Raw genomic sequence first — 24,897 nt, 5'->3', positions numbered from 1 at the left:
GGGTGCTGTGTTTCCAATAAATTTGCATTTTTCTGGTTGTGGCTTCCCTGTCTGTGTCCCTCCAGGCCCATCTTCCTCCATTTCAGGCTAGAATTTGCAACAACCACAAGACACAAGCTATGTTTCCAAGAGAGGCTTCAGGTCCTCTTCTTCTGCCATTTCTGACAGGATTTGATCCCCTTTGAGGCCTCCTCCAATCTCTGCTGAGCCTTCCTGGGTGGCTGTTCTTGAGGGAAGTGAGTTTTGATCCTCCAGAGAGATTTTTCTCCATCTTCACAGATGTTCCTGGACATGAAGGAGAGGAAGATGGAGAAGCTGCTACCTCTGGAGAATTCTCATGCAGAGAATCCTTGTGAGTGGCCTTTCTTCTACTCCCATGTCCATCATCCCTGCCCTCCCCTCACGCCAAGATGTGCTTTGCTCCCCACTACCTCCACTCAGTCCTCTTCCCAGCCCTTGCAGGGTCTCCTGGCATTACAAAGAAAATCCACCAGGGGCCGCCCTCTGCCAAAAGAAGGGAACACCAGGGACTTCCCCCATTGGGCCACTGGAGGGCGAAAGTTACGGCTGAGAAGGGAATGGCATCAGAAACGCTTTCCGCTCTAGACTCCGACACTCGCTCTCCTTAACCCTTGTGGCTCCGCAGGAGGCGGAGAGGCTGCGAGAGAGTCTAGCAGAGGGCTGATCCAGACGTGCTCCGGGTGAGGGGAGGGGCTCTTCCCGGGCAAAGGGAGGCAAAGGACCCGTGCCCGGCCCTACTGCGGGGTCAATCCCGGATCCCATGCTCCTCAGCCGCCCTCTCCATGCAGGGGGAAGCGGAGCTGCAGAGTAGCAGCAGCAGAACAACCGGGGATCCCAGGAAAGTGGGGAGGGGAATCCGGGGATCTCTTCCCGCCCTGTGTCCGGGGAAGAGCCCGAGTGGGAGGAGGAGAGGGTCGGCCTTGCGGAGGCCCAGCAAGAGAGTACAGAAGCCGGGCGAAGAGGAGGCAGGACTCGCACCCGGCTCTCCGAGGGCCTGATCCTGTCTCTGGAGGGGGAGTGAAGCGGGCCGGCTTCCAGCTGCCTCTTTCCCGGCTCTGTTGGGGGTGGGGGGAGGATCTCGGCTCTGCACTGGGATGACCCCTTTGTGGTTCTGATCCAGGTTGTGTGAATCCTGAAGAAGGGGAAATGGGGCATCCTCAACCAGGGTCATTTCCTAAAATTGTGAATTGGACTTCCACGGTTTGTTCACCTTTTGGGGGTTTGGCAGGTTGTGTGAACTCTGCTTGGAGGTAAATATAGATCTAGGTTTTAAAAAGGAAGTCCTTTCTTGTAAGGAAAAATAATGCACAACGCTCACACAAATATGTACACATATGCATGAAAGAGGACCTATCTGCTTAATGCCACTGCAGTCCTATAACAGTTTACAAAAACACTTTCTTCCCTGGCGATGACCGTTGCTCAATTGTTAAATTCTCCAACTTTCTAATTCTTGGGATTGATTTTTTGATATATATATTTTTTGCATTGCAGGTATAGAAAGTGGAAGCCTTTTGGACTTGATCGCAGGTAAAATTATCTCTTGGAGAAAAAGAGCTGAATGGCTGCCTGCGATCATTCCAGTGAATGTAGGATCGGTTCTATGAATGAAAAGGCATTTGGAGATCCGCAATATCCCTTGGACCCAATGGGAGTTACGTTAGAGGAGAGAGACAGAAGAACGGAGACAACACTTTTAGCAAGTGAGAGAACTGGAAAAGGCTCTTCTGCTGGACAGTTTGGGATCTATGGGGAGATGTGGGCAAGAACTGGGCAGATGATTCTGGAGGAGGAAACCATCATCTCTTCAAAAATTCAGCCCTGGAACTTGAGGAGCCTCCAATACCAGGAGGCTGAGGGTCCCCGAGGACTTTGCAGTCGTCTCCACGACTTCTGTAGACAATGGCTGAGACCAGAAAAACACACCAAAGCTCAGATGCTGGACCTGGTTGTTCTGGAGCAGCTCCTGGTTCTCCTTCCCCCAGAGATGGTGAGTTGGGTGCGAGAGTGTGGAGCAGAGTCCAGCTCCCAGGCAGTGGCCCTGGTGGAAGGCTTCCTCCTGAGCCAAGCAGAGAAGCAGAAGGTACAGGTCAAGTTGCAGGTGAGCGAACTTTTCTCCAGAAGGGAGTAAACAATGGATTTAAATTCTTCACCCCTCCCTCCCAGAAGTCTGTCATTCAGACTACTTGGAGACATTTTACTAATTCTTTTTTAAAATATACTTCTATTTTATTAAAAAAAGGTTAAAATACAAAACACCAATTAAAAAAACATTAAAAAGAAAAAAGTACATTAAAAAAGTATTAACATGTATAGACATATTGACCTCCTAATTGAATGCTGATTAATAAAAAAGTATTAACATGTATAGACATATTGTCGTCCTAATTGAATGCTGATTAATCTGTTATGGGTATCAAACTGGTGCAGGCCGGATGCGTCACACACAGGCCTTTCCCATCCCAGCTCTGCAAAGGGGAAAAACACGTGACAGCAATGGGATGTGGCGAGTTTGACACCCATGATCTATTACAATAATAATAATATTGATATTATATTAATTCTTGTAGAACATTGATCTAATCATAGAATAACAGAGTTGGAAGGGACCTTGGAGGTCATCTAGTCTAACTCCCTTGCTTGAGCAGAAGAGTCTATTTCAAATATTAGCCTCTACCTTCACAGCCTCCTGATTGTGAGGCTAGAGCTCCACCTCTAGGCCACTGTATGTAGTTCTCCCTCAGCCTTACTGATGGATATTAGGAGCTTTGATACTTTGTTCAGAGAACAATAATCCACTTCATGTTGTTTGCTGTCAATTCATTTTTCTTTCCTCCTTCTTCCTATTTCAAGTCCTCTGTGGAGATCAGAAGTCCTGAGGGGAGGAGTAATCCATCAAATCCCCATCAGGAGCTGCTTTTCAGGAAGAACCCTCAGGAAGATCCAAGTCAGGATACCTCAAAAGGTAATGAAGATCTCCTATTTCCCACAGAGATCCTTTCTATCTTATCTTCTTTTAGTCTTCTCTTGTGTAGAATACCTACTCCTGTTTTGTTAATTGTGCATTTTAATATCTGTCTTCCTCACAGAGAAACATAGAATGAAATTTTCTGATCTTTATGGTGGAGCTGAAACAGTGGTTGAACCTCCAACTGAAGTAAGAACAGGAAAATAATTTATTAAATTTCTATCCTCCCTTTCCTTTAGGAAGTCATACTGGTGTATACAGCACTGTCTCCTTCTATTATTCCCTCTTGTTTTGGCTTGGATATTTTCTTGTTCTTAAGCAGCAGGAGAATAGAAGATTCAAGCTGACCCCAAAAGCCTTTTGCTGAAATGCTAGAAAGAATTCACACACATACACAACACAGGAAGGATTGGTAGACAGGGTTTCCAAGGCCTATCTGCAAGTCGCGCTGGACACTCAAGAATGTTTGATGTGAGATGGGTGAATGGGTGGATAGTTACAGTGATCTATCGATGATATGGATAGAAAATAGATAGTTCTAGAAGGGAAGTGGTGATACTTTCACTGAATGGCCTGAATGTGTACCAGAATCAATTTATCAAAAGTTGATAAAACCTGCCCAATGTATTTCTTCAGTCACTGCCTTTTGGTCGTGTCCTCTTTGCCAACCCTACTTTAGAATACTACCAAGCACGCCCATTTAACAGTGCATATCTTTGCTTTGGGAACTTGTGTGAACCACAGGATAGATGCTGCATATTCTCCTGGACCTGTTCTGTTTTTTCCCCCCCCTGTTCAGGAGGGCCTTGTGTCCTTTGAGGAGGTGGCTGTGTATTTCTCCAAGGAGGAGTGGTCTCAGTTGGATCCTGACCAAAAAGTGCTCCATTTAGAAGTCATGCTGGAAAATCATAGGAATGTGGCCTCTTTGGGTAAGACGACGCAAGAAATTTTATCAGAATAAAAACAATACAAATTTTGAGGAAATAAAGAAGATAGAGTAGGGGTTTTCGAACTCGTGGCCCATGAGCTAGATATGTTACCTGTTGGCTACGCCCACCTCTAGTTTAGTGGGAAAAGTCAGAATATGTCACATGATGATGTAGCAATGCGAGTTTGACACCCCTGAGATAGAATAATGAAATTACTGAATAAGAAAGAAGTATGATAAAATTTAAAAAATCATAGGAACTCTGGGTAAGGTGTTTGCTTCTCCCCAATATAGTATTTAGGAAGACATTCTGTAGTTAAATGTTATCAGCTACTTCTTTATTTTTCAAATTTTATTAAATATATCAGAATAAGAACAATGCAAATATTGAAGCAAAAATCAAGAAAATAAAGTAATAAGTGAATAAGAAAAAATATCAAGAAAGAAGGGGAAAGGAAAAAATATGAAAAAGTAATAAAGAAGTGGCTTCCAATCTTCTTGTAATTGTGGTTATAAATGCAATTATTATATATTATATAATATTTTATATTGTATTACAGCCTTTATCGCTTAAGGTTACATCATCATCTTTCCAAAATGTATCCTTTGTACTCTTCAAACCCATAAATCATAACTGAGTTTTTATCTTTTTGCAGCTAAAAGTCCATCAGGGGTTTTTCGTCTCTAATAAATATAGATATTGTCCTTTCCCAGATCAAAGGACTCGATCTAGCCATCTCTGTTAATTCTGCCATCTTCAATCATTCCTCCATTGTAATTTTTTCAGAGTCCTTCCCTCTTTATGAATATAATAGTGTTGCTACAGTTATCATAGTTCTGTTTTCTAGCTGTAGCTTTATTAGTACCAACAGAAAGTGTTCTAATTTCAGTTCGGTATTGATCTTTAAAATTCTCGACATCAAAATTTTCTAGCTTGCCAGATTATTACATAATTTTCATTTCACTCCTTTCAACCACATATTTTCCCATTGTTACATTTCTATGTTATGACAAAACTTTGCCCATTTTATCATACATTTTAACCTGTTTATAGGTTTTAATGATTACATGTTCATTCTTCATAATTATGACTCAAATTCTCTTATGTTGTTGAATACTGTAGGTACTTTTATCTATCTTGAATTTTTGACAGTATGACAATATGAAAACAGCTGACAACTATATCCTTCTGCTGTCAATTACTCTGTTGATTTCATTTGGTATTCTCTTTGTTGAAGTTCTAACACTCTTGCCATAATATCCATTTGTCTTCGCCTGTTGCTTCTCTTCCGTGCCCAGAGCTGTCAAGGTGTTTTTAGACAGTCTGGGTTTGCATCTGCTCCATATTCTAAAAATTTCTGACTACATGGTTTTTAAAATCTAGATTAATTCTAACTTTATCCTAACATAAAAATCCATGCCATCCAAACTTTAGGTCATGCACTTCTAGTTCTAAAACTACCTTATTTCTCAGCAATTCCCAATCTTTCATCCAAACCAAATGGCAGGTCACAAGGTACAGTTTCAAATTGGGCAGACCAAATCCTGTTTCTTCTGCGTCTTAGAGAATTTGATATTCAGTCTGTAGCTTTTGCCTTGCCATACAAATCTAGGCTTATCATTCTGCCATTGCTTAAATGCTACATCATTTGTCAAAATATGTATTGCTTGAAACAAAAGCATAATTCTAGGCCACACATTCATTTTTGTCACAGGAATATTTTCCAACAATTTTGATTTCTCCTGCCTTAACATACCCTAACTCTTAACATCAATTCTATTTGATTTGTTTGTTTCATATTTTTGGTTAATATCTTCTTTTTTAAAAGTTAAAATTCACTAAAATACCATGTTTCTTTAATTTGGGGAACAACAAATAGTAAAAGGAAGATAGTTTGGGTGGGAAGAAAAATACTTGTTTCAAAATCGATGTAGTTCTTACAAGTTGCTTCTGGAATTGACCCCTCCAATAATTATTAGATTTTTCCTAATACCTCCTCAGATGTTTATGTGATTCTTCCTTAATTCAAAGCTGACTCTAGGTGAAATTTAAATATGTATGGATAATTATAAACAAACATACTATAATATATTGGAACCTGTCAAAGTATGATTAGGAAATTCATAAGATTTCTTGCAGTTTGATCTTTTTCCCTAACTTAGTTAGCATTTTCATTTCTCTTTTCTTTTGAAGATAACGGCAAAGAGAATAAAGATACCGAGGAACCATTCCAAGTGTTCAATGCTGGAGATGAAACACAGAAGTCTGAAATTCAAATGGAAATAGAAAGTCATGAAAGAAACCAGACAAATAATTGGAATCTGGAAAGCTCATATTCCATTGAAGCTCAGATACAAGACTTTCTTGTCCAACAAGGAAAAGTAAAGAAAAAATATACTGGGAAAAATGTAAAGCTTTTGAAAGAAAAATTAGAAGTAAACAAACACAATTCAACAGAAACCAAAAGAGAAGATTATATATGCAGAGATAATAGAAACAATTACAATTGGGCTTTCACCCTTCCTCATGAAAATGGGTCTCTTACATCTTGTAAAAAGACCCATGCAGAAGAGAAGCGATATAAATGCTTGGAATGTGGAAAGAGCTTCAAAAGAAGCAGTCAAGTTACTTCCCATAACTGGATCCACACTGGGGAAAAGCCATATAAGTGCATGGAATGTGGAAAAAGTTTCAGTGAAAGCCGTTCCCTTACATCTCATAAATGGATCCATACAGGGGAGAAGCCATATAAATGCAGACAGTGTGGAAAAGAGTTTGGTGAAAATGCATCGCTTGTGAAACATAAAAGGATTCACACAGGGGAGAAGCCGTATAAATGTGCGGAGTGTGGAAAGAGCTTTATTCAGAGCAGTCATCTTTCTTCCCATAAAAGGATTCACACGGGGGAGAAGCCATACAAATGCAGAGAGTGCGGAAAGGGCTTTACCAATAGCAGTCATCTTACTTCTCATAAAAGGATCCACACAGGAGAGAAGCCATATGAATGCACAGAGTGTGGAAAGAACTTTACAAATAGCAGTCAACTTATTTCCCACAACTGGATCCACACAGGGGAGAAGCCATATAAATGTTTGGAGTGTGGAAAGAGCTTTACTAATAGAAGTCAACATACTTCTCATAAAAAAATCCACACAGGAGAGAAGCCATATAAATGTGTGAAGTGTGGAAAATCTTTTACTAATAGCAGTCAACTAACTTCCCATAACTGGATCCACACCGGGGAGAAGCCATATAAATGTCTTGAATGTGGAAAAGGCTTCTGTCGAAGAAGTTCCTTTACTTCTCATAAAAGGATCCATACAGGGGAGAAGCCGTATACGTGCAGAGAGTGTGGAAAGGGCTTTACTAATAGCAGTCATCTTACTTCCCATAAAAGGATCCATACGGGGGAGAAGCCGTATAAATGCCTGGAGTGTGGAAAAAGCTTCTGTGAAAATGGGTCCCTTATGAGACATAAAAGGATTCATACAGGGGAAAAGCCGTATAAATGCTTGGAGTGTGGAAAGGGTTTCTGTGAAAATGGGTCTCTTATGAGACATAAAAGGATCCACACAGGGGAAAAGCCGTATAAATGCATAGAGTGTGGAAAGGGTTTCTGTGAAAATGGGTCCCTTATGAGACATAAAAGGATCCACACAGGGGAAAAACCATATAAATGTGTGGAGTGTGAAAAGGGCTTCAGCCAACAGAGTAAACTTATTTCCCATAAAAGGATCCATACAGGGGAGAAGCCATATAAATGCCTGGAGTGTGGCAAGATTTTTATTCAGAGCAGTCACCTTGCTTCCCATAGAAGAATCCACACAGGGGAGAAACCATATAAATGCAGAGAGTGTGGAAAGAGCTTTATTCATAGTGGTTCTCTCACATTCCATAAAAGGATCCATTTGGGGGAGAAGCCATATAAATGTGGGGAGTGTGGAAAAGGTTTCTGTGAAAATGCATCCCTTATGAAACATAAAAGAATCCACACAGGGGAGAAGCCATTTAAGTGTGTGGAGTGTGGAAAGGGCTTCTGTGAAAATGGGTCCCTACTGAGACATAAAAGGATTCACACAGGGGAGAAACCGTATAAATGCAGAGAATGTGGAAAGAGCTTCCGTCATAGTGGTTCCCTTACTTTCCATAAAAGGATCCACACTGGGGAGAAACCATATAAATGTTTTGAATGTGGAAAAAGCTTCAGGCGGAGCAATGACCTAATTTGCCATACACAGATCCATTTGAAAGAGAATATATGTACATTTCAGATTTAGTGTTAAAACTACAGACATTTCCCTACTTATGAACTTTAGAGTTACAAACTTTTAGTAATACAAACGTGCAACTCCAACCTAGAAGGTCACGGGTGGCTGGAGAAGTTGGGAAAGGGTTAGTTTGTGGTACATTGCATGTATATGTGGTGTGCTTTAAAGTAATCCTTCCTTGCCTCTTTGATTGCTTACTGTTCATAGTGTTACTGTTTAATAGTTGGATGACTGGTGTGACCTGTAGGTACTGAATGTGTGGAATTGAGTGGTAATGGGAAAGGGAGTCCAATGAAGATGCTGAAGAAAATAGAGTGGGGGCATAAGATAGGGAATGTGGCTTGTTACTGAAGTACCGTAATGATCATTAAGAACAAAGGGAAGATCATAGAACATGTCAATGGTTCATGTGCCTATGCAATCCACAGTAACCAAAAGGAGTGGAAAAGTGACGGAAGAGAGAGAGAAGCTATTCTGCATGCGGAGCAAAGATAGCATCGGTGATGTATGTCCCTGAGCTTAATGCTGATCCAGAAGGCTTAGAGCTTATTCCATGACTTGCAACAAAAGATTGGTGAAAGTTCTGCTGAATACAGGTTTGTTGCAAGACATGGAGGGTTCCTGCATTTTAAGGCTTGTGCATAATGTGAAAGTGAGTGGCGAGGTGGCAAGTGTGGATGAGAATGCAACCAAGGAATTCCAAAAAAAAAAAAAAAAACCTCAATGAAATTGAGGAAAATTGTTATTTGCCTCAACAAATATTCAGTGTGGATGAAATGGGGCTTTTGTTAGGGAAAAAAAGTGCCAGGCAAAACTTTTATCAGCAAAGAGATGATGATGCGAAGCTGCAAAAGACAAGACTATGTTGCCAAGTGAGCAACGCTTCTGGTGATCTAAAATTGCTGCTATATCATTCTGAGAACCTGTGAAGTCTCAAGAACATCTCAAAATCTCACTTTGTTGTATGGGAAACTAAAAAGAAACCTTGTGTCATCCTTCTAATCTTGGAAGAGTTGTTTTTTCACTTATCCTAGAAGTATAAAGATAATTGCCACGAGAAAAACATTGCCTTCAAGATTCTCATTTTGGATAATGTCGTGGCTCATCCAGCTTATTTGGACAAATTCCATCTGAACATGAAGGTTGGGTATCTGCCTCCAAACACCACTTTCCTTCTACCACTATGGATTGTGGGTTGTAGTAACCTAATTACGCTGCATATTCAGCAGGCAGTTCAGATGACCGTGTGCCAGTTTTGGATGTCCTATGACATCTAAAAAGCTGTCAAGAATATTGATGCAGCCTGGCATCAAGGTTACTCTTATGAATATGAATATGATGTGAAAATGTCTCTGTCTTCAGTTTGTTCGTGACTTTCAAAGGTTTGAAGAGGTAAATAGGGAGTCACGGCATTGTCAGCAACTTGATTGCTTTCATCAAGGATCTTCCTCTTGACCTGAAAAGGTCTTTAACTAATTGTTAGCTACGCATATGGAAGAACTCTTCAACAGCAACCTCATGAAGTTATAAAACCAGTGAAAGCAAGAGAAAATGATTAAACCTCTGGAGATGCCAGACCAAGCTGATGGCGGAGGGATTCAGCTTGATCAAGAAAGCACTGTAATTGTTTGAAATGCAGGACTGTTTTGAGCATTTTACCAAGGTGTTTGTAGCTATCCAATGGTGCAATATAGTGCCATAGTGTATGAGGAAAAAAGAAAAGATGAAGGCTATCACCAAAAATTCACTGGACCATTTCTTCAAGAAGGTGGAGAAATGTGTCCTTTCAGCTCTGAAGTATGAGCTTATATTATTGTAAGGTTTCATCATAATCCTACTGCTTATGTAAGGTAAGAACTGGGCTGTACATGTTTTTTATGTTTGTTTGGATTTATAAACAAAGCAGACTTAAGAATAGCTTGGAACATAACCTGTTCATAAACAGAAATATCTATACATTTTCTATTGACATATACTAAACTAGGAATCAAATACTTTGGCCACCAATGAGAAGGAAGGACTCACTGTAGAAGAGCCTAGTGCTGGGAATGATTGAGGGCAAAAGAAGAAGGGGACGGCAGAGATGAGGTGGCTGGAGGTGGTCTCTGAAGCAGTTGGTGTGTTTTTAAATGGACCCCAGGGTGGGGATGGTAGAGGGCAGAAAGGCCTGCAGGGATGTTGTCCATGGGGTCACAATGGGTTGGACACAACTTCCGACTAACAAAAAACAAAAAGGAAAGGAAGGTATTTTTGAGTCTGATCTTCACAAATGGCGGCCCCAGAAAGATGAATTTACCAATGAAAATAAAAACAGGCACATGCTGTTTTAATTATGAATACAGGTAGTCTTCAACTTATGACAGCAATTGAACTCAACATCTTAGTTGCTAATTGAGACATTTGTTAAATGAAATTTACCCCATTTTATTTCAGTTCTTTCCACAGTTGTTAAGTGAATTGCTGCAGTTAAGTTAGGAACACCGTTGTTAAGTGAATCTGGCTTCCCAAGGTTGCAAAGGGGGATCATGTGACCCCAGAATACTGCAACTGTCATAAATATGAGTCACTTGCCAAGCATCTGAATTTTGATCACAACCATGGGGATGCTGCAAGGTTATAAGTGAAAAATGGTCAAGGTATTTTCATCTTAAGATTCTGAATGCTATTGCACATTGTGAGGAAAACAAATTCTTATGAGTGGATCTTGTTAGCAAAATGAAACATAGAAAGTTGGTTCTCAATAAGTCTTACCAACATTTCTATAGCAGAATAACTTACATGTTTCTTTCATTTAAGACAGTATTTATTGAAGAATGTAGAGTGAAGAATTATGCTGTCGAATTAGACTGCAAATAGGCAGTCATTTAACAGATGCTGCCTCCCCAATAGAAGGAGCTCCCTGATGCAGCTGTTCAAGAAAAAACTTTACTATGTTTATTCCACTATAGCAGGCAGGAAGACATAAATTCAACTGATACTTCCCACAATTTAAACTTTCCCTCTTTTGCAGAGTCCTCTTACAATTGTTGTTTTTAACAGATGCAGTAATGCCTTGTGACCACATCGCTTAAAGATGGAAATTTTGGTCCCAATTGTTGTCATAGATGGAGGACTACCTATAATAAATATAGTACATAATACCTATGTTATTATTTCAGATAGCTCTTATTGGACTTTTGCTGATTAATATGGAGGGATAAATATTTAGAGATTGGGAATAAGGTTTGATATGGACTGAAAAAGTGTTTAGCTGTATTTTAAAAGTGATAAGTCTTTAATGTTGATTATAGATGTTGGGGACTAGAAGAAGAAAAATTGTTTTTCTATCTTCTGCAGTTTTAATTTTTTTAAACATATTTCTGTACAATATACTTTGTATAATACAATCTTCAATAAAATTACTGGGGGGAAAGCCAATAATAAAGCCTAAAATTCTGTATGATACAAACACACACAGGACTTGCCAGTTCTGTACCATGACAATCCTAATACCAGTTTAGAAATAACAAAAAACAGGGTTATTTTCTTCTACAGAACATGGCTGAATACCATTCCCTGGCTCTTCTCTCCCTCTGTCTAAACAGATGTAACTTTCTCCAGAAACTTTCTTTAAAATTTCTTGGAAACTGAACTAGGAGAAATTCAACCTAGAAATAAGGAGAAATTTTCTGACAGTGAGAACAATCAACCCATGGAAGAGGAGTTGCCTTCAAAAGTTGTAGGAGTTTCATCACTGGAAGGTTTCAAGAAGAGACTGGCTCGCCATCTGTCAGAAATGGTGTAGGGTCTCCTCCTTGGGTAGGGTTTGGACTAGGTGACCTACAAGATCCCTTCCAATTATGTTCATCTGCTAAAATAGAATGTTGGATATGGATTTAAAGTAGAAATAAAGTAATTATATTAGGAGGAGCCTGGTTGTGAGGTAAAATTTCTGCAGCATCCCCCAGTTTGAGCTTTGTCTTTAATTTGCAGCTGGTTTTCCTTCTATATTTCCTTTTTTTTTCCACCATTGTTTCCTCTGTCGCAACTTGCCACTCGGTGTTTCCAATTATTCTTAAGCACCCAGAGCTGAGAGTTGGAGAAGGGCAGCTGTGTATATTGAACTAAAGAAATAAAAACTGACAGAAATCTCTTATTTTCCTGGCAGGAAAAATTTCCCTCCCTCAGGAGGCACCACCGCTTTTCTCTGACAGGCAACCAACGGGAAGTCTCTTTACTGCTACTCTCATGCCCGTTATCCCTGCCTCAGCCTCCCCTCAAAGTGGACTCCTCTTTCTCGCCCTTCCAGCATCCCTGTCATTTTGCGCAGAATCCACCAGGGCTGCAAAAGGAACGTCAGGCGCTTCCCCATTGGTCCACAGGAAAGCGAACGTCACAGCTGGCTTTTCAGAGGAGGCGTGGCATCACAAACGCTTGCCTCTCTAGGATCTTGCACTCGCCCTACTTAACCCCTGGGGCTCCGCAGGGAGGCGGAGAGATTGCGGGAGAGTCTGGTGGGGCGTGATCCAGACGTGCCCCGGGTGAGAAGTGGGGGCTCTTCCCGTGCAAAGGGAGGCGGAGGAGGGAGAGATCCGCGTCCGGCCTCCTTCGGCTTCAACCCCGGGTCTCATACTCCTCAGCCGTCCTCTCCATGCGGGGGGATGCCAGAAAGGCGGCAGGGATCCCTTCTCTTACCTGGGTCGGGGAAAAGCCCGAGTGTGGGGAGGGGAGAGTCGGCCTTGCGGAGGCTCAGCAGGAAAGGAGAGAAGCCGGGAGAAGAGGAGGAGGCAGGATTCGCACCTGGCTCCCCGAGGGCTCGATCCTGTCTCCTGTGGGGGAGAGAAGCGGGATGGCCTCTCCAGCTGCCTCATTCCCGACCCTGCTGCGGGAGGGCGGGGGGAACCTCGGCCTTGTGCTGGGATGACCAGCTTGGGGCTTTGAGCAGGTTGTGTGAATCTGCTTGCGTGTCAAGAGGGAGACACCCTGAAGAAGGGAAACCGGGCATCCTCAATCAAGAGGGAGACACCCTGAAGAAGGGAAACCGGGCATCCTCAACCAGGGTCATTTTCTGGCATTTCATTTAATGTGTACAAGTAGTCCTCAACTTATAACAGTTTATTTAGTGACCATTCAAATCACAACGGCATTGAAAAAAAAGAGTTATGACCGTGACTTAACGACTGCTTTTCACACTTTACAACCATGGCAGCATCTCCATGGTCACCTGATCAAAATTCAGATTCTTGGCAACTGACTCATTTGCAATTGTTGCAGTGTCCCAGGATCATATGATCAGCTTTTTGCGACCTTCTGACAAGCAAAATCAATGGGGAATCCAGATTCACTTAAGGGCCATGCTACTAACTTAACAAATGCAGTGAGTCACTTAACAACTCCGGCAAAAAAAGTTGTAAAATGGGGGAAACTGGCTTAAATGTTTCACTTAACATCATAAATTTTGGGTTCAATTGAGCTTCCATGGTTTATTCACCTGTTTTGGGTTTGGCAGGTTGTGTGAATATTCCTTGGAGGTAAATATAGATTGGAAATCCTTCCTTATAAGAAAAAATAGTGTACCTCACTCACACAAATACACACATACACGCACAAAAAAGGACCTATCTGCTCAACACCATTGCAATTTTATTCCAGTTTAGAAAAAATACTTCCTTCTGTGGGGATATAATATTGTTCAATTCTTGGGTTTTTTTTTCCCCATCTCAAATACAGAAACTGGAAACCATTTGAACTTCTTGACATGTAAAAATATCTGTTGGGAAAAGAGTGCTGAATGGCCTTCTGTGGTTATTCCTGTGGCTATAGGATCGGTCCTATGAATGAAAAGGCATTTGGAGATCTTCAAGATTCCTTGGACCCATTTGGAGTTTTGTTACAGGATAGAGAAAACATGGAGACACAAACTTTAGCAAGTGAGAGAGTTGGAAAAAGCCTTTTATCTGTTCAGCCTGGGTGCTGTGAGGAGGTCTGGGCAAGAACTGGGCAGAAGATCATGGAGGAAGAAACCATCATGCATTCAGAAGTTCAGCCCTGGAACCTCAGGAGCCTCCAATACCAGGAAGCTGAGGGTCCCCGAGGACTTTGCAGCCGACTCCACGACTTTTGTAGGCGATGGCTGAGACCAGAAAGACACACTAAAGCACAGATGATGGACCTGGTGGTTCTGGAACAGCTTATGGCTCTTCTTTCCCCAGAGATGGAGAGCTGGGTGCGGGAGTGCGGAGCAGAGACCTCTTCCCAGGCAGTGGCCCTGGCAGAAGCTTTCCTCTTGAGTCAGGCGGAGGAGCAGAAGGAGCAGGTCAAGGTGAGAGACCTTTATCCTTAGGACTCCAAAAGTGAATAAAGAATGTGTTTGTGTTCTCTTTTCTTCCAGATTTCTCTCACACTCAAAATGTGGCTATATCACACTAGGACATCATTCATTATCCATCATAATAGATAAATTACCAATAAAGGAGAATATTTGTAACTCAGGGTTGAAATGAGGGGATTATTGGTGCTTTCTGAGCTTGCTTGTTTTCTTGCAGATGTTTCATTACACAGATACCATCAATTGAGGACAGAGGTTCCTTTCTTTACTGCCTCCTTGTTGACACTGGGGACTTTGAACTTGTGTTCAGAGAACAGTAATCGACTTCATGTTGTACGATGTCCATTAATTCTGCTTTTTTCCCCCTCTTCCCTCCTACTTCAAGTCCTTTGCTCTGGAGATCAGAGATCCTGAGGGAAGGAGGAATCTATCAAATCCCTCTCAGGAGCTGCTTTGCGGGAGGATATCTCAGGAAGATCCAAGTCAGGACATCTCAGGAGGTAATCCAAGGTCCTCCTATTACCCAGAGAGATCTCAGCTGCCTCATGTTTATGTTTCATCTATCATATAGAACAGGGGTCTCAAACACAATTTACCTGGGGGGCGCTGGAGGCAGAGTCTGAGTGAGGCTGGGCCGCACATAGAAGTTTTTAGCTAGCTAGCGACACATGGAGAACGCACTAATATTATACTTCAATATCACGGTGGGGGCCACAGGATATTGTCCTGCGGGCTGCAATTGGCCCGCGGGCCGCGAGAATGAGACCTCTGATATAGAAGATATCATCCTTTTCCTTTAATTATGTACTGTATTTTAAACTTCTGTATTCTTTACAGGGAAGACTCAAATGAAGTTTTCTGCTCTTTATGATGGAGATGAAACAACGGTTGAACTTCCAACTCAAGTAAGAGGGGGAAAATAATTTATTAGATTTATATATTTCCTTTCCTTCAGGAAGTGAATCTGTTGTACAAAGCACTTTCTCCTTACAATTGCCCCTTTTGTTGGGCTAGAACTAGATTATCTGTGTTTTCCTGAGCAACGTGGAAAGGAGAATAGAAGATTCAAGTTGCTATCAGTCAGCTTAGTTTTCTTTGAAGTTGTTTGTTTGGGTCCCGGGGTTCGTATTTTCTACTCTTAAATTATCACTAGGAAATAGTTTTAAAGGCTAGCTCTTAAATCTCACTTATCTAGTTTAACCTTTGAGAGAAAGAGAGGGAGGGAAGGGGGAGAGAGAGAGATGCGCAAAAGAAAGTATACCTTCTTTGAATTCTATAGTTGTACATATCAGGACATAATAAAAAACCATCGGGTCCTTATCAGTTCTTAAAAGCAGATAAATACAATCTCAGATGAACAACAGCACATCATATGATGTCATCATTTGTTTTAGAAAAAGAAAGCCCAAATGGAGTGTGTGAAAAAAAAATAAGAACAATCTTATTGCTTTCATAAGATAGGAAATCATCAGCGCGTGACTATCTCTATAATCCTAAATCAAAGTTTTAGGAATTTGCTGGTCTCCATTGTTGCGGTATGTGTTCACACAAAGCCAAAGAGTAAAGACATTGGCAGTTATCTTAGAAGAGCAGTTTTTGCTGCCCATCAATCTGGGAAGGGTTATAACAATTTAAAGTCCATCATTCTAAAGTGAGGGAGATTATGGAAAACATTCAAGACAATTGCCAATCTCCCCAGGAGTGGACATCCCAGCAAATTCACCCCAAAGTTGGACTCTGCAATGCTCAAAGAAATTGCAAAAAATCCAAGAGTTACATCTCAGACTCCACAGGCCTCTGTTAGCATCTTAAATGTTAAAGTTGATGACAATACAATTAGAAAAAGACTGAACAAGTATGGTTTGTTTGGAAAGGTTACCTGGATAAATTGTCTTCTCTCTAAAAAGAATATGGCATCACTGCTTAGGTTTGAAATGTTGTGTTCTGACCAAGGCTTCCTTAGACCGTAATTAAGCACACGTGTAGTCCAAACAACTCTCTCGAGATAAGCACTCACCTTTATCTCCTTTGAATTGCTGCCAACAACTAAAGTGCCAAATTAACTGTAAAAAGCCAAACGGAATACCAAGTCCACACAGGGATTCAAGGTTTAATCCGAACAGAGTGAACGACTTTGCTTCCTGCAAAGATTTCTCTACCTTTGCACTTCCTTTATACCTTATGGGAGGGGCAATCACCTCCAAGCCTTACTCCTGAGTCACCCCTTTTGTCTTAGCTGCTCGTGCCTTCTGGCAGCTGTGCGCACATGCGCATTGGGAAAAAGCTCCCCTTGTTCCTCTGCCTTGCTGCTGCCAGATTCTGGAGGCTCCGGAGTCAGCACACAACTCCCTGATAGTCCTGGGCCCGTCTCTGTATCGGACACAGGACCCTCATCCGAGTCCTCCCCAGAATCCTGGATTGGTCCCTGTTCTTCCCCACTGTCTAATTCTGCTACTGTCTGCACAGGCTGCTGGTGAACCACAACATGTTGCACCTGAACAAATCACAAGGGCACTGTCCTTTGGACAGAGAAGTCCAAAATTGGCTATAACTAAACACAGCATATAAACTCAAACATCTCATACCAAGCGTCAAGCATGGTGGTGGATTGATGATGATTTGGGCTTGTTTTGCAGCCTTGCAGTCACCGAGTTGCCTCTGTATACCAAAGTATTCTAGAATCAAATGGGGAGCCATCTATTTGACAGCTAAAGCATGGTTGACATTGAGTCATGCAAGAGGACAATGATCCCAAGTCCACCAGAAAATCTACAACAGAATCAAGATGTTGCAATGGCCCAGTTAAAGTCCAGACTTCAACAGAAACTCAAAAGAGAACTGTGCATAAATAAATGCCCACAAACCTCAATGAACTGTAGCAGTATTGTAAAGAAGAGTGGGCCAAAATTTTCCCTCAATGATGTGAGAGACTGTTAAAGCCATAAGATTACCTCAAGTTATTGCCGCTAAAGATGATTCTACACACTATTGAATTGTAGGGTGTACTTATTCACATACAACTTCTTTTTGTACAATAAGTTATGGCATGGTGTAATATGTCATGTGCTGTTGTTCATCTGAGATTGTATTTAACCATCTTTAAGAACTGCTAAGGACCAGATGATTTTTATTATGTTCTGATAGGTAAAACCATAGAACACAAAGGGGGTGTGTTTTCTTTTTCATGTTAAGATGATTGATAGATAGATAGATAGATAGATAAATAATTAAAGTTGGAAGGGACCTTGTAGGTCATCTAGTCCAATCCCTTGCCTAAGCAGGAGACCCTACACCATTTCTGACAAATGGCGGTCCAATCTCTTCTTGAAAATCTCAAGTGATGGCGCTTCCACAACTTCCAAGGGCAAGCTGTTCCTTTGGTTGATTGTTCTCACTGTCAGAAAGTTTCTCCTTATTTCCAGGTTAAATCTCTCCTTGTTCAGTTTCTATCCATTATTCCTACAGACAAGGAATATTTTCTTTAGAAAATAGCTTGACCCCTTCCTCCTCTCTGTGGCAGCCCCTCAAATATTGGAAGACTGCTATCATGTCTCCCTGGTCCTTCTCTTCAGTATACTAGCCATGTCTAGTTCCTGTAACCGTTCTTCATATAATTTAATCTAATCATCCTGGTTGCTCTGTACTTTTTCTAGAGTCTCAACATCTTTTTTATAATGTGGTGACCAAAACTGGATGCTTTATAGAGTGATATTAGTCTCTCACCTGATCTTGATTGTATCCCTCTGTTAATGCAACTTAGGATTGCATTAGTTTTTTGACTGCTGGTGCACACTGCTGGCTCATATTTAGCTGATTGTCCACTAAGACTCCAGATGGATGGATAGATTGATTATGACAGACAGACAGATAGATACTAGGCAATAGACTGGCTTTAAAAGTCCTGCAGAACTTATATTATGTTGATTAAAAAGTTATTATCTATGCTTTAGGAATTTCTACAGAATAAGGCAGATTTTTGTTTTGTTTTTGTTCTTGTTCAGGAGGGTCCAGTGTCTTATGAAGAGGTGGCTGTGTATTTCTCCGAGGAGGAGTGGTCTCAGCTGGATGCTCACCAAAAAGTTCTGCATTGGGAAGTCATGCTGGAAAATCAAAGGAATGTGGCCTCTCTATGTATGGATTTGCTATTCCTCTATCATCGAGTTTGGGAATACATTTTGTAGTCTGATGTCATCAACTATTTTTTTAAATTAAAACTCTCCAACCATATATGATCTCTTGTGAGGGAGAAGGAAAAAGGTCTGTTCTTCTGCTCCGAGGAAGGAAAAAAGTCATTGGCTTCTTGCTTAGAAGAATTCTGTATCATTTCTAATCTGATTTTTTTTTTTCATTTCTGTTTCAGCATATCAGTAAGAAACCCTTCAGCATCAGTAAAAAATCTAACCCTTCTTACATGTCAATAAAAAACTAACCCTTGGGTTTAGTAGCTGCTCTATTCTATCACATGAAAAGCGGGCAGTAAACAAATCTAAGCATAAAAATCACACCTATATTACCTGTACTATATAATATGTACAGCGGTCCTTCACTGTTTCCAGGACAGTCCTGCAGGCCAGATCTAAGCATCCCATGGGGCTAGATTTGGCCCCCGGACCTTGAGTTTGACACCCTTGCTTTAGGCTTTTGGTGTCTAAGGAGATTATCAGTCATCCAGGCCATGGTTGTCCCAAAGGTGCTTTTTCAAGAGACAACTGGACTTTCTTTGTTTTTCTTTAATGACCTTTCACTTCTCATCCGAGAAGCTTCTTCAGTTCTGACTGAAGGATTTATAGACCTTGCACTTGCCTGGTGATTAGCATTCTTTCTTGAAGTCATTGAGGCCATTTGGAGCTTTATCTGGGCCTCTGGTCACCTGAATGGTGCGAATGGGTGTTCTTTTTGGAACTCCTGTGTTGTAAACAGGAGATGGTATTTAGGCTTTTGGGTTAATAACTTCTTTCTGTTCCAGTCTATCCTGAGCCTTGAGATTAAGGGTGAATGGGCCAGTTTTCCGTTGCAAATTTGCTGTTTAGAGTTAATTGAATAACTCCTGCAAGGATTTGATTTCGCTAAGAGACAAATGAATAGTAGTAGTTCAACAGTAGTAGCAAGGTAGTTTTTATAAGTCCTTGCTGAAATTGGCTACTTTCCAATAAATTTTAGGTTTTTTCCTAACACGTAGATGTTTCCTGTGTCTTTCTTCACTCAAAATTATCTCAAGGTGAGATTTGAATATGTACAGATAATTAGAAAATAAGAATAAAATAAAACAGAACAGCTTGTCTCTGGAAGCTGTGGGAGCTCCATCATTCTGACAATAAGAGATTGGATAGCCATTTGTCTGGAATGGTGTAAGATGTCCCGAAACAGGCAGGAGGTTGGATTATAGCTTGATATTTTTCTCTAAGCTTGCTTTCATTGTCATTTCTCTTTTCCTTTGAAGGTAATGATGGGCAGGAGAGTAAAGATTCTGGAGAACCATTCCCAATGATGAGCTCTGGAGACGGAATGCAGAAGAACCAACCGGTGCAAACACAACTAGGAAGCCATGAGCAAAAACTGTTAAATAATTGGAATCAGGGAAGCTTATCTTCTATTGAGGCTCTGATGAAAGACTTTCTTGCCCACGAAGGGAAAACAGAGAAGAAACATTTTGAGAAACGTGTGCGGCAATTAAAAAATAAATCAGATGTAAATGAACACTATCCAATGCAAACCAAAGGACAAGCTCATGTGCAAAGAGACAATGGGAAAAAATTCAGTTGCACTTGGTCTTTTGGTCATAAAAAGGGATCCGGTACATCTAAAAAAAAATTTCACCCAGGAGAGAAGCCATATAAATGCGTGGACTGTGGAAAAAGCTTCTGTGAAAATGGTTCTCTTACTATTCATAAAAGGATCCACACAGGAGAGAAGCCATATAAATGTTTGGAGTGTGGGAAGAGTTTCAGGAGAAGCAGTCAATTTACTTCCCATAAATGGATCCACACAGGGGAGAAGCCGTATAAATGCAGTGTATGTGGAAAGGGCTTCTGTGAAAATGCATCCCTTCTGAAACATGAAAGGATCCACACAGGGGAAAAGCCATATAAATGCAGAGAGTGTGGAAAGACCTTCATTCAGAGCAGTCATCTTACTTCCCATAAAAGGATTCACACGGGGGAGAAGCCATATAAATGTAGAGTATGTGGAATGAATTTCAGCAGATGTGGATCCCTTACTTTCCATAAAAGGATCCACACAGGGGAGAAGCCATATAAATGTGTGGAGTGTGGGAAAAACTTTATTAAAAGGAGTGTACTGACTTCCCATAAAAGGATTCACACAGGAGAGAAGCCATATAAATGTTTGGAGTGTGGAAAGGCCTTCAGTCAACAGGGTAATCTTGCCTCCCATGAAAGGATACACAGTGGGGAGAGGCCTTACAAATGCCGAGAGTGTGGAAAGACCTTCTCTGAAAACGCATCGCTTACAAAGCATAAAAGGACCCACACAGGGGAAAAACCATATAATTGTTTGGAGTGTGGGAAAGGTTTTGGTACTAGTAGTAATCTTAATTCCCATAAAAGAATCCATGCAGGGGAAAAGCCATATAAATGCATGGAGTGTGGAAAGACTTTCACTAATAGCAGCCAACTTACTTCCCATAAGTGGATCCACACAGGGGAGAAGCCATATAAATGTGCCAAGTGTGGAAAGGCCTTCAGTCAACAGGGCAATCTTACCTCCCATGAAAGGATGCACAGTGGAGAGAGGCCTTTTAAATGCCCAGAGTGTGGAAAGAGCTTTTTCGAGAATGCATCCCTTACAAAACATATAAGGATCCACACTGGGGAAAAACCGTATCACTGCTTAGAGTGCGGAAAGAGTTTTACTACCAAAAGTAATCTTAATTCCCATAAAAGAATCCATGCAGGGGAGAAGCCATATAAATGCATGGAATGTGGGAAGACTTTTACTCAAAGCAGTAATCTTACTTCTCATAAAAGAATCCATATAGGCGATAAACCTTATAAATGCATGGAATGTGGAAAGGGCTTCTGTGAAAAGGCACCTCTTATGAGACACAAAAGGATCCATTTGGAAGAGAAGTCATATAAATGCATGGAGTGTGGAAAGTGCTTCTGTCAAAAGTCATCTCTTATGAGACACAAAAAGATCCATACAGAGGACAAGGGTGCAGAGTGTGGAAAAAGTTTCAGGACAAGGGATGGCCTAATTTCCCATACACAGATCCATCTGGGTGAGAGTTTATGGCAATGTTTGATTCAATTGATTAAATCTGTGCATTTCCCATTTGTGTATGCTGAACTAATGAAGGGACATTTTTTTTAAGCCTGACCCTCACAGCTGATAGCACCAGATGAATTTACCAAAGGGAAAAAAGCATGGGCATGTCTGTTCTAATTGTTACCTTTTAAATAATTATTATGCTTGAAAATATCCAACCCTCTTTATGGTGGTCCTTGACTGTATAAAAATTGATTTCTTAATTATGAATCATTATGAAATGATTTTCAAAAGTACAATTTGAAAATGGCTATTGCTATTGTACATCAGTACATTTTTTTTTTCTTAAGTTTACGTTTATCCCAATTTCCAGTTCATGGTTCTTAGAGCAGTGGTGGCTAACCTTTTTGGGCTCCTGTGTCAAAAATTGTGCGTGCACTAGTGGGCACACACTCATGTTCCAGCACCCAGAATGCAATGCACCTCACCCACGCTCCCTGTGCATGTGCGTGCAATCCCCCCTACGCCACCCCCTTACCTTCACTGCTCCTCACGGCTGGTTTGAAGCCTTTTTTGGCCTCTGGGAGGCCGAAAAAAGCCTTAAACCAGCCGAAAAATCAGCTATGAGGTGCATGCATGCGCAATGAGGTAAGTTTGCCTGCGGCTCATGTGTCAGCACAAATGGCTTTGCGTGCCACTTGTGGCACACGAGCCATAGGTTCGCCATCACGGTCTTAGAGGACCGTGAACCACGGTCTTAGACCACTTTTAACAAGTGCTGCTTTCTCAAACAGCAGAAGGAACTGCGTTTCTTGGATGCATCTCTTCCAGACAAAGCTCGATTAGTCTTTCTTCCACTGTAGCAGACACGCAGGTGGAAATTCATCTGATCCACAGACATTTCCCATGTTTTAAACTTTCCTTTTTCATAATCTTACAATTCTTTCTTTTTTTGTTTTTCTTTTTCTCCCAAGTTAGGAATATTCAAGAGGATGAGAATGAAAACAACTCCAGTGTCCTGACATTACAAATGATCAAGCAAGAAGGAAGATCTTTGGAAATTTGTGAGGACCAAAATAAAACAGCATGAAATTTAAAAAAATACTTCAGGAAATTACTTCTGTCTTCCTGACCAAACACACAGAAATGAGAATGGGAACTTCCTCCTGGATGTGAAGATAAAAGAAAACTACTACAACTTGCTTCTGCTGTGAAGAACTGAGATCTGAGTCATGACATTAGACAATAATCACATAGAAGCCCATGTTGAGTGTGAAGAGTTTCAGGATGAAATTTCCTTTGACAAAAAAGGAGGCAGAATGATGATAAGCCCCTGAAATGGCTGAGATTGTTTTTCTCAAGCATTGGGGCCCTTTTCCTTTCTATGATGTAACAAGGGCTACAAAAAGTCTACGTTTGATGGTGTGGGTTGACAAATATAATCTCTTTCTCCTGGTTGTCTTAAAAATTAATACATTATTATGTTTGAAAGCTTTGATTGGGGGCATATTTCAGACTTTCAGAGGTTCCTGGGTTGAAGATGTTTATTCAGATATTGCACCTTACTGGTTCCAGGTCAAACTGGAGAACAAAGAAATGAAAATAATAAAGTTAACTAAATAAAAGTTAACTCCATTCTTTCAAAACTGCTTTTTAAACACTTCTCCATTTAAATTTTCACTCCCACCTTCACCCGCACTTTTAGTTCCAGATCCAGATGAAGACAACGGTGTCTTCAGGTCTTATGCCTGAATATCAAAGTTCAAATCTTTTCCTTTCCTTCAAATCTTTTTCTCTTTACTGATGATCTAAATATTTTCCCTTGCCTTAAATTATCCAAAGATCATAAGCTTCCTTGTCACATTTCCTGAGGTGAATTCCCTCCTCAACACATGAATAAGACAAGATTTATTTAATTTTTCCTTCGTGGTATTTGAGGTTTATATTCCCTTTCAATTTTTTACTTCATTTTGCAATTCCACTTTTTCTACAGTTTCAAAGGAGTCTGATGTGTGAGGCAAAATTTCTGGGACATCCAGCAGTTTGAGCTTTTTTTTCCATTTAGAAACTGTCTTTTTTCCCCCTTCAGGATTGATTTCTTTGTCACAAGTTGCCGCTTGGTGTTCCCAATTATTCTTAGGCTCCCAGAACCAATAATTTGAGAAAGACAGGTGTATATATATTGTAATATAGAAATAAAAAGCACTAGAAATCTAAATTTTTCTGGCTTGGCTTCCCTGCTTGTGTCCCTTCAGGCTAGAGTTTGCAAGAACCAGAAGACAAAAGTTGTGTTTCCAAGAGACTCATGGTCTTCATTTCTGAGAGGATTTGAGCAATCTCCAATCTCTGCCAAGCCTTCAGGGAGACTATTCTTGAGGGGAACGAGTTTAAATCCTCCAGAGAGATTTTCTCCATCACCACAGACGGTTGCTGGAGAGAAAGATGGAGGAACTGCCGCCTCTGGAGATCCCGAAGCCTTTTTCTGACAGAAAGGAGTCTCCTCCTCTCATATCCGTCATCCCTCCACTCCCGCCCAGATTCGTTCCGCTTTCCTTGCAGGAGGGAACTGAGCATGCGCGCGGATTCTTCCCGCGGGAGCAAAGCACGTGTTTCCCGGAGCGCGCCGCTCGTCCGAAGAGACGTGCGGGGAGAGGTATCCGTCTTTCTGCTTCCTCCCTCTGCTGTGAGTGAGAGGTGGGGCCCTTGCGGGAGGCTCAGAGGTTGCCGGGGAGCCTTTGCGGAGATGTGGATCCCAACGTGACTCCCGAGTTCCGTGAGTGACGGCTCTGCCCGTGCAAAGGGGTCCAGCGCTGGAGGGGTGCGTGGAGACGGGCCAAGTCAACCTCGGGGCTCGGAGTCCGGGACCCCATGTTCCCCTGCCGCCCATTCCTAGAAAGGAGCCAGGCGAGAGGAAAAGACGGAGCCTCAGCGTGGGGGCAGGCTGGACGGAAGTCCTTTTGCTGGCTCTGGGTGCAAAGACGGCTCCCCTGTTCGAGGACTGGAACTGGGGTGCTGCTTCCCAGCCCTTCCCCACGACCGCAAAGGGGCTCTGCCGGCAAACAAAGGAAGAGTTTGCAGGGACGGAGATGCAGCATTCGCACTGTGTGTCCGATTAGACCAATGTTTCTCAAACTTCTTTAACGTCTGGGAGTCGAAGGCCACCCGTCTTAATTTGCC

General features: G+C 41.5%; 2 protein-coding genes across 5 annotated transcripts; both read left to right on the top strand.

Annotated features, from left to right (window-relative positions):
• Window positions 1-408: 408 nt before the first annotated feature.
• LOC148126579 (uncharacterized) lies at window positions 409-11,714 on the top strand. The gene is given in 7 exon segments (XM_026723222.2): window positions 409-701; window positions 1,516-2,122; window positions 2,875-2,986; window positions 3,111-3,178; window positions 3,789-3,918; window positions 6,112-8,076; window positions 8,079-11,714. Coding segments are annotated over 6 exon segments (2,835 nt in total). The 5' UTR covers window positions 409-701; window positions 1,516-1,582; the 3' UTR covers window positions 8,099-11,714.
• An 844-nt stretch (window positions 11,715-12,558) lies between these two features.
• Window positions 12,559-23,938, top strand: LOC113451826 (uncharacterized). Of its 4 annotated transcripts, none has more exons than XM_087927777.1 (7): window positions 12,559-12,706; window positions 13,896-14,487; window positions 14,879-14,993; window positions 15,331-15,398; window positions 18,495-18,624; window positions 19,934-21,733; window positions 22,699-23,938. In XM_087927777.1, the coding sequence occupies exons 2-7, from the start codon at window positions 13,957-13,959 to the stop codon at window positions 22,740-22,742; spliced, it is 2,688 nt and encodes an 895-aa protein (XP_087783903.1). In that variant the 5' UTR covers window positions 12,559-12,706; window positions 13,896-13,956; the 3' UTR covers window positions 22,743-23,938. The 4 variants fall into 4 exon arrangements, with proteins under 4 accessions (XP_087783903.1, XP_026579008.1, XP_087783904.1 ...); XM_026723223.2 differs by having other exon boundaries at window positions 22,695-23,938; XM_087927778.1 differs by having other exon boundaries at window positions 12,563-12,706; window positions 19,934-21,667.
• Window positions 23,939-24,897: the final 959 nt, after the last annotated feature.

This window comes from Pseudonaja textilis, chromosome 2 (genome assembly GCF_049901715.1).
Source record: "Pseudonaja textilis isolate UNSWEBS1 chromosome 2, rPseTex1.2, whole genome shotgun sequence".
Classification (NCBI taxonomy): Eukaryota; Metazoa; Chordata; class Lepidosauria; order Squamata; family Elapidae; genus Pseudonaja; species Pseudonaja textilis.
Note: the sequence above shows the minus strand (reverse complement) of the source record. Positions and strands in the feature narration are given on the sequence as shown.

Bases quoted from the DNA above. Each gene is read 5' to 3' on its own strand.
- LOC113451826 (XM_026723223.2), top strand. From the start codon at position 13,957: ATGGCCTTCTGTGGTTATTCCTGTGGCTATAGGATCGGTCCTATGAAT. The intron at 14,488-14,878 runs GTGAGAGACCTT...TCCTACTTCAAG, and splicing joins AGCAGAAGGAGCAGGTCAAG to TCCTTTGCTCTGGAGATCAG. The intron at 18,625-19,933 runs GTATGGATTTGC...TTTCCTTTGAAG, and splicing joins AAGGAATGTGGCCTCTCTAT to GTAATGATGGGCAGGAGAGT.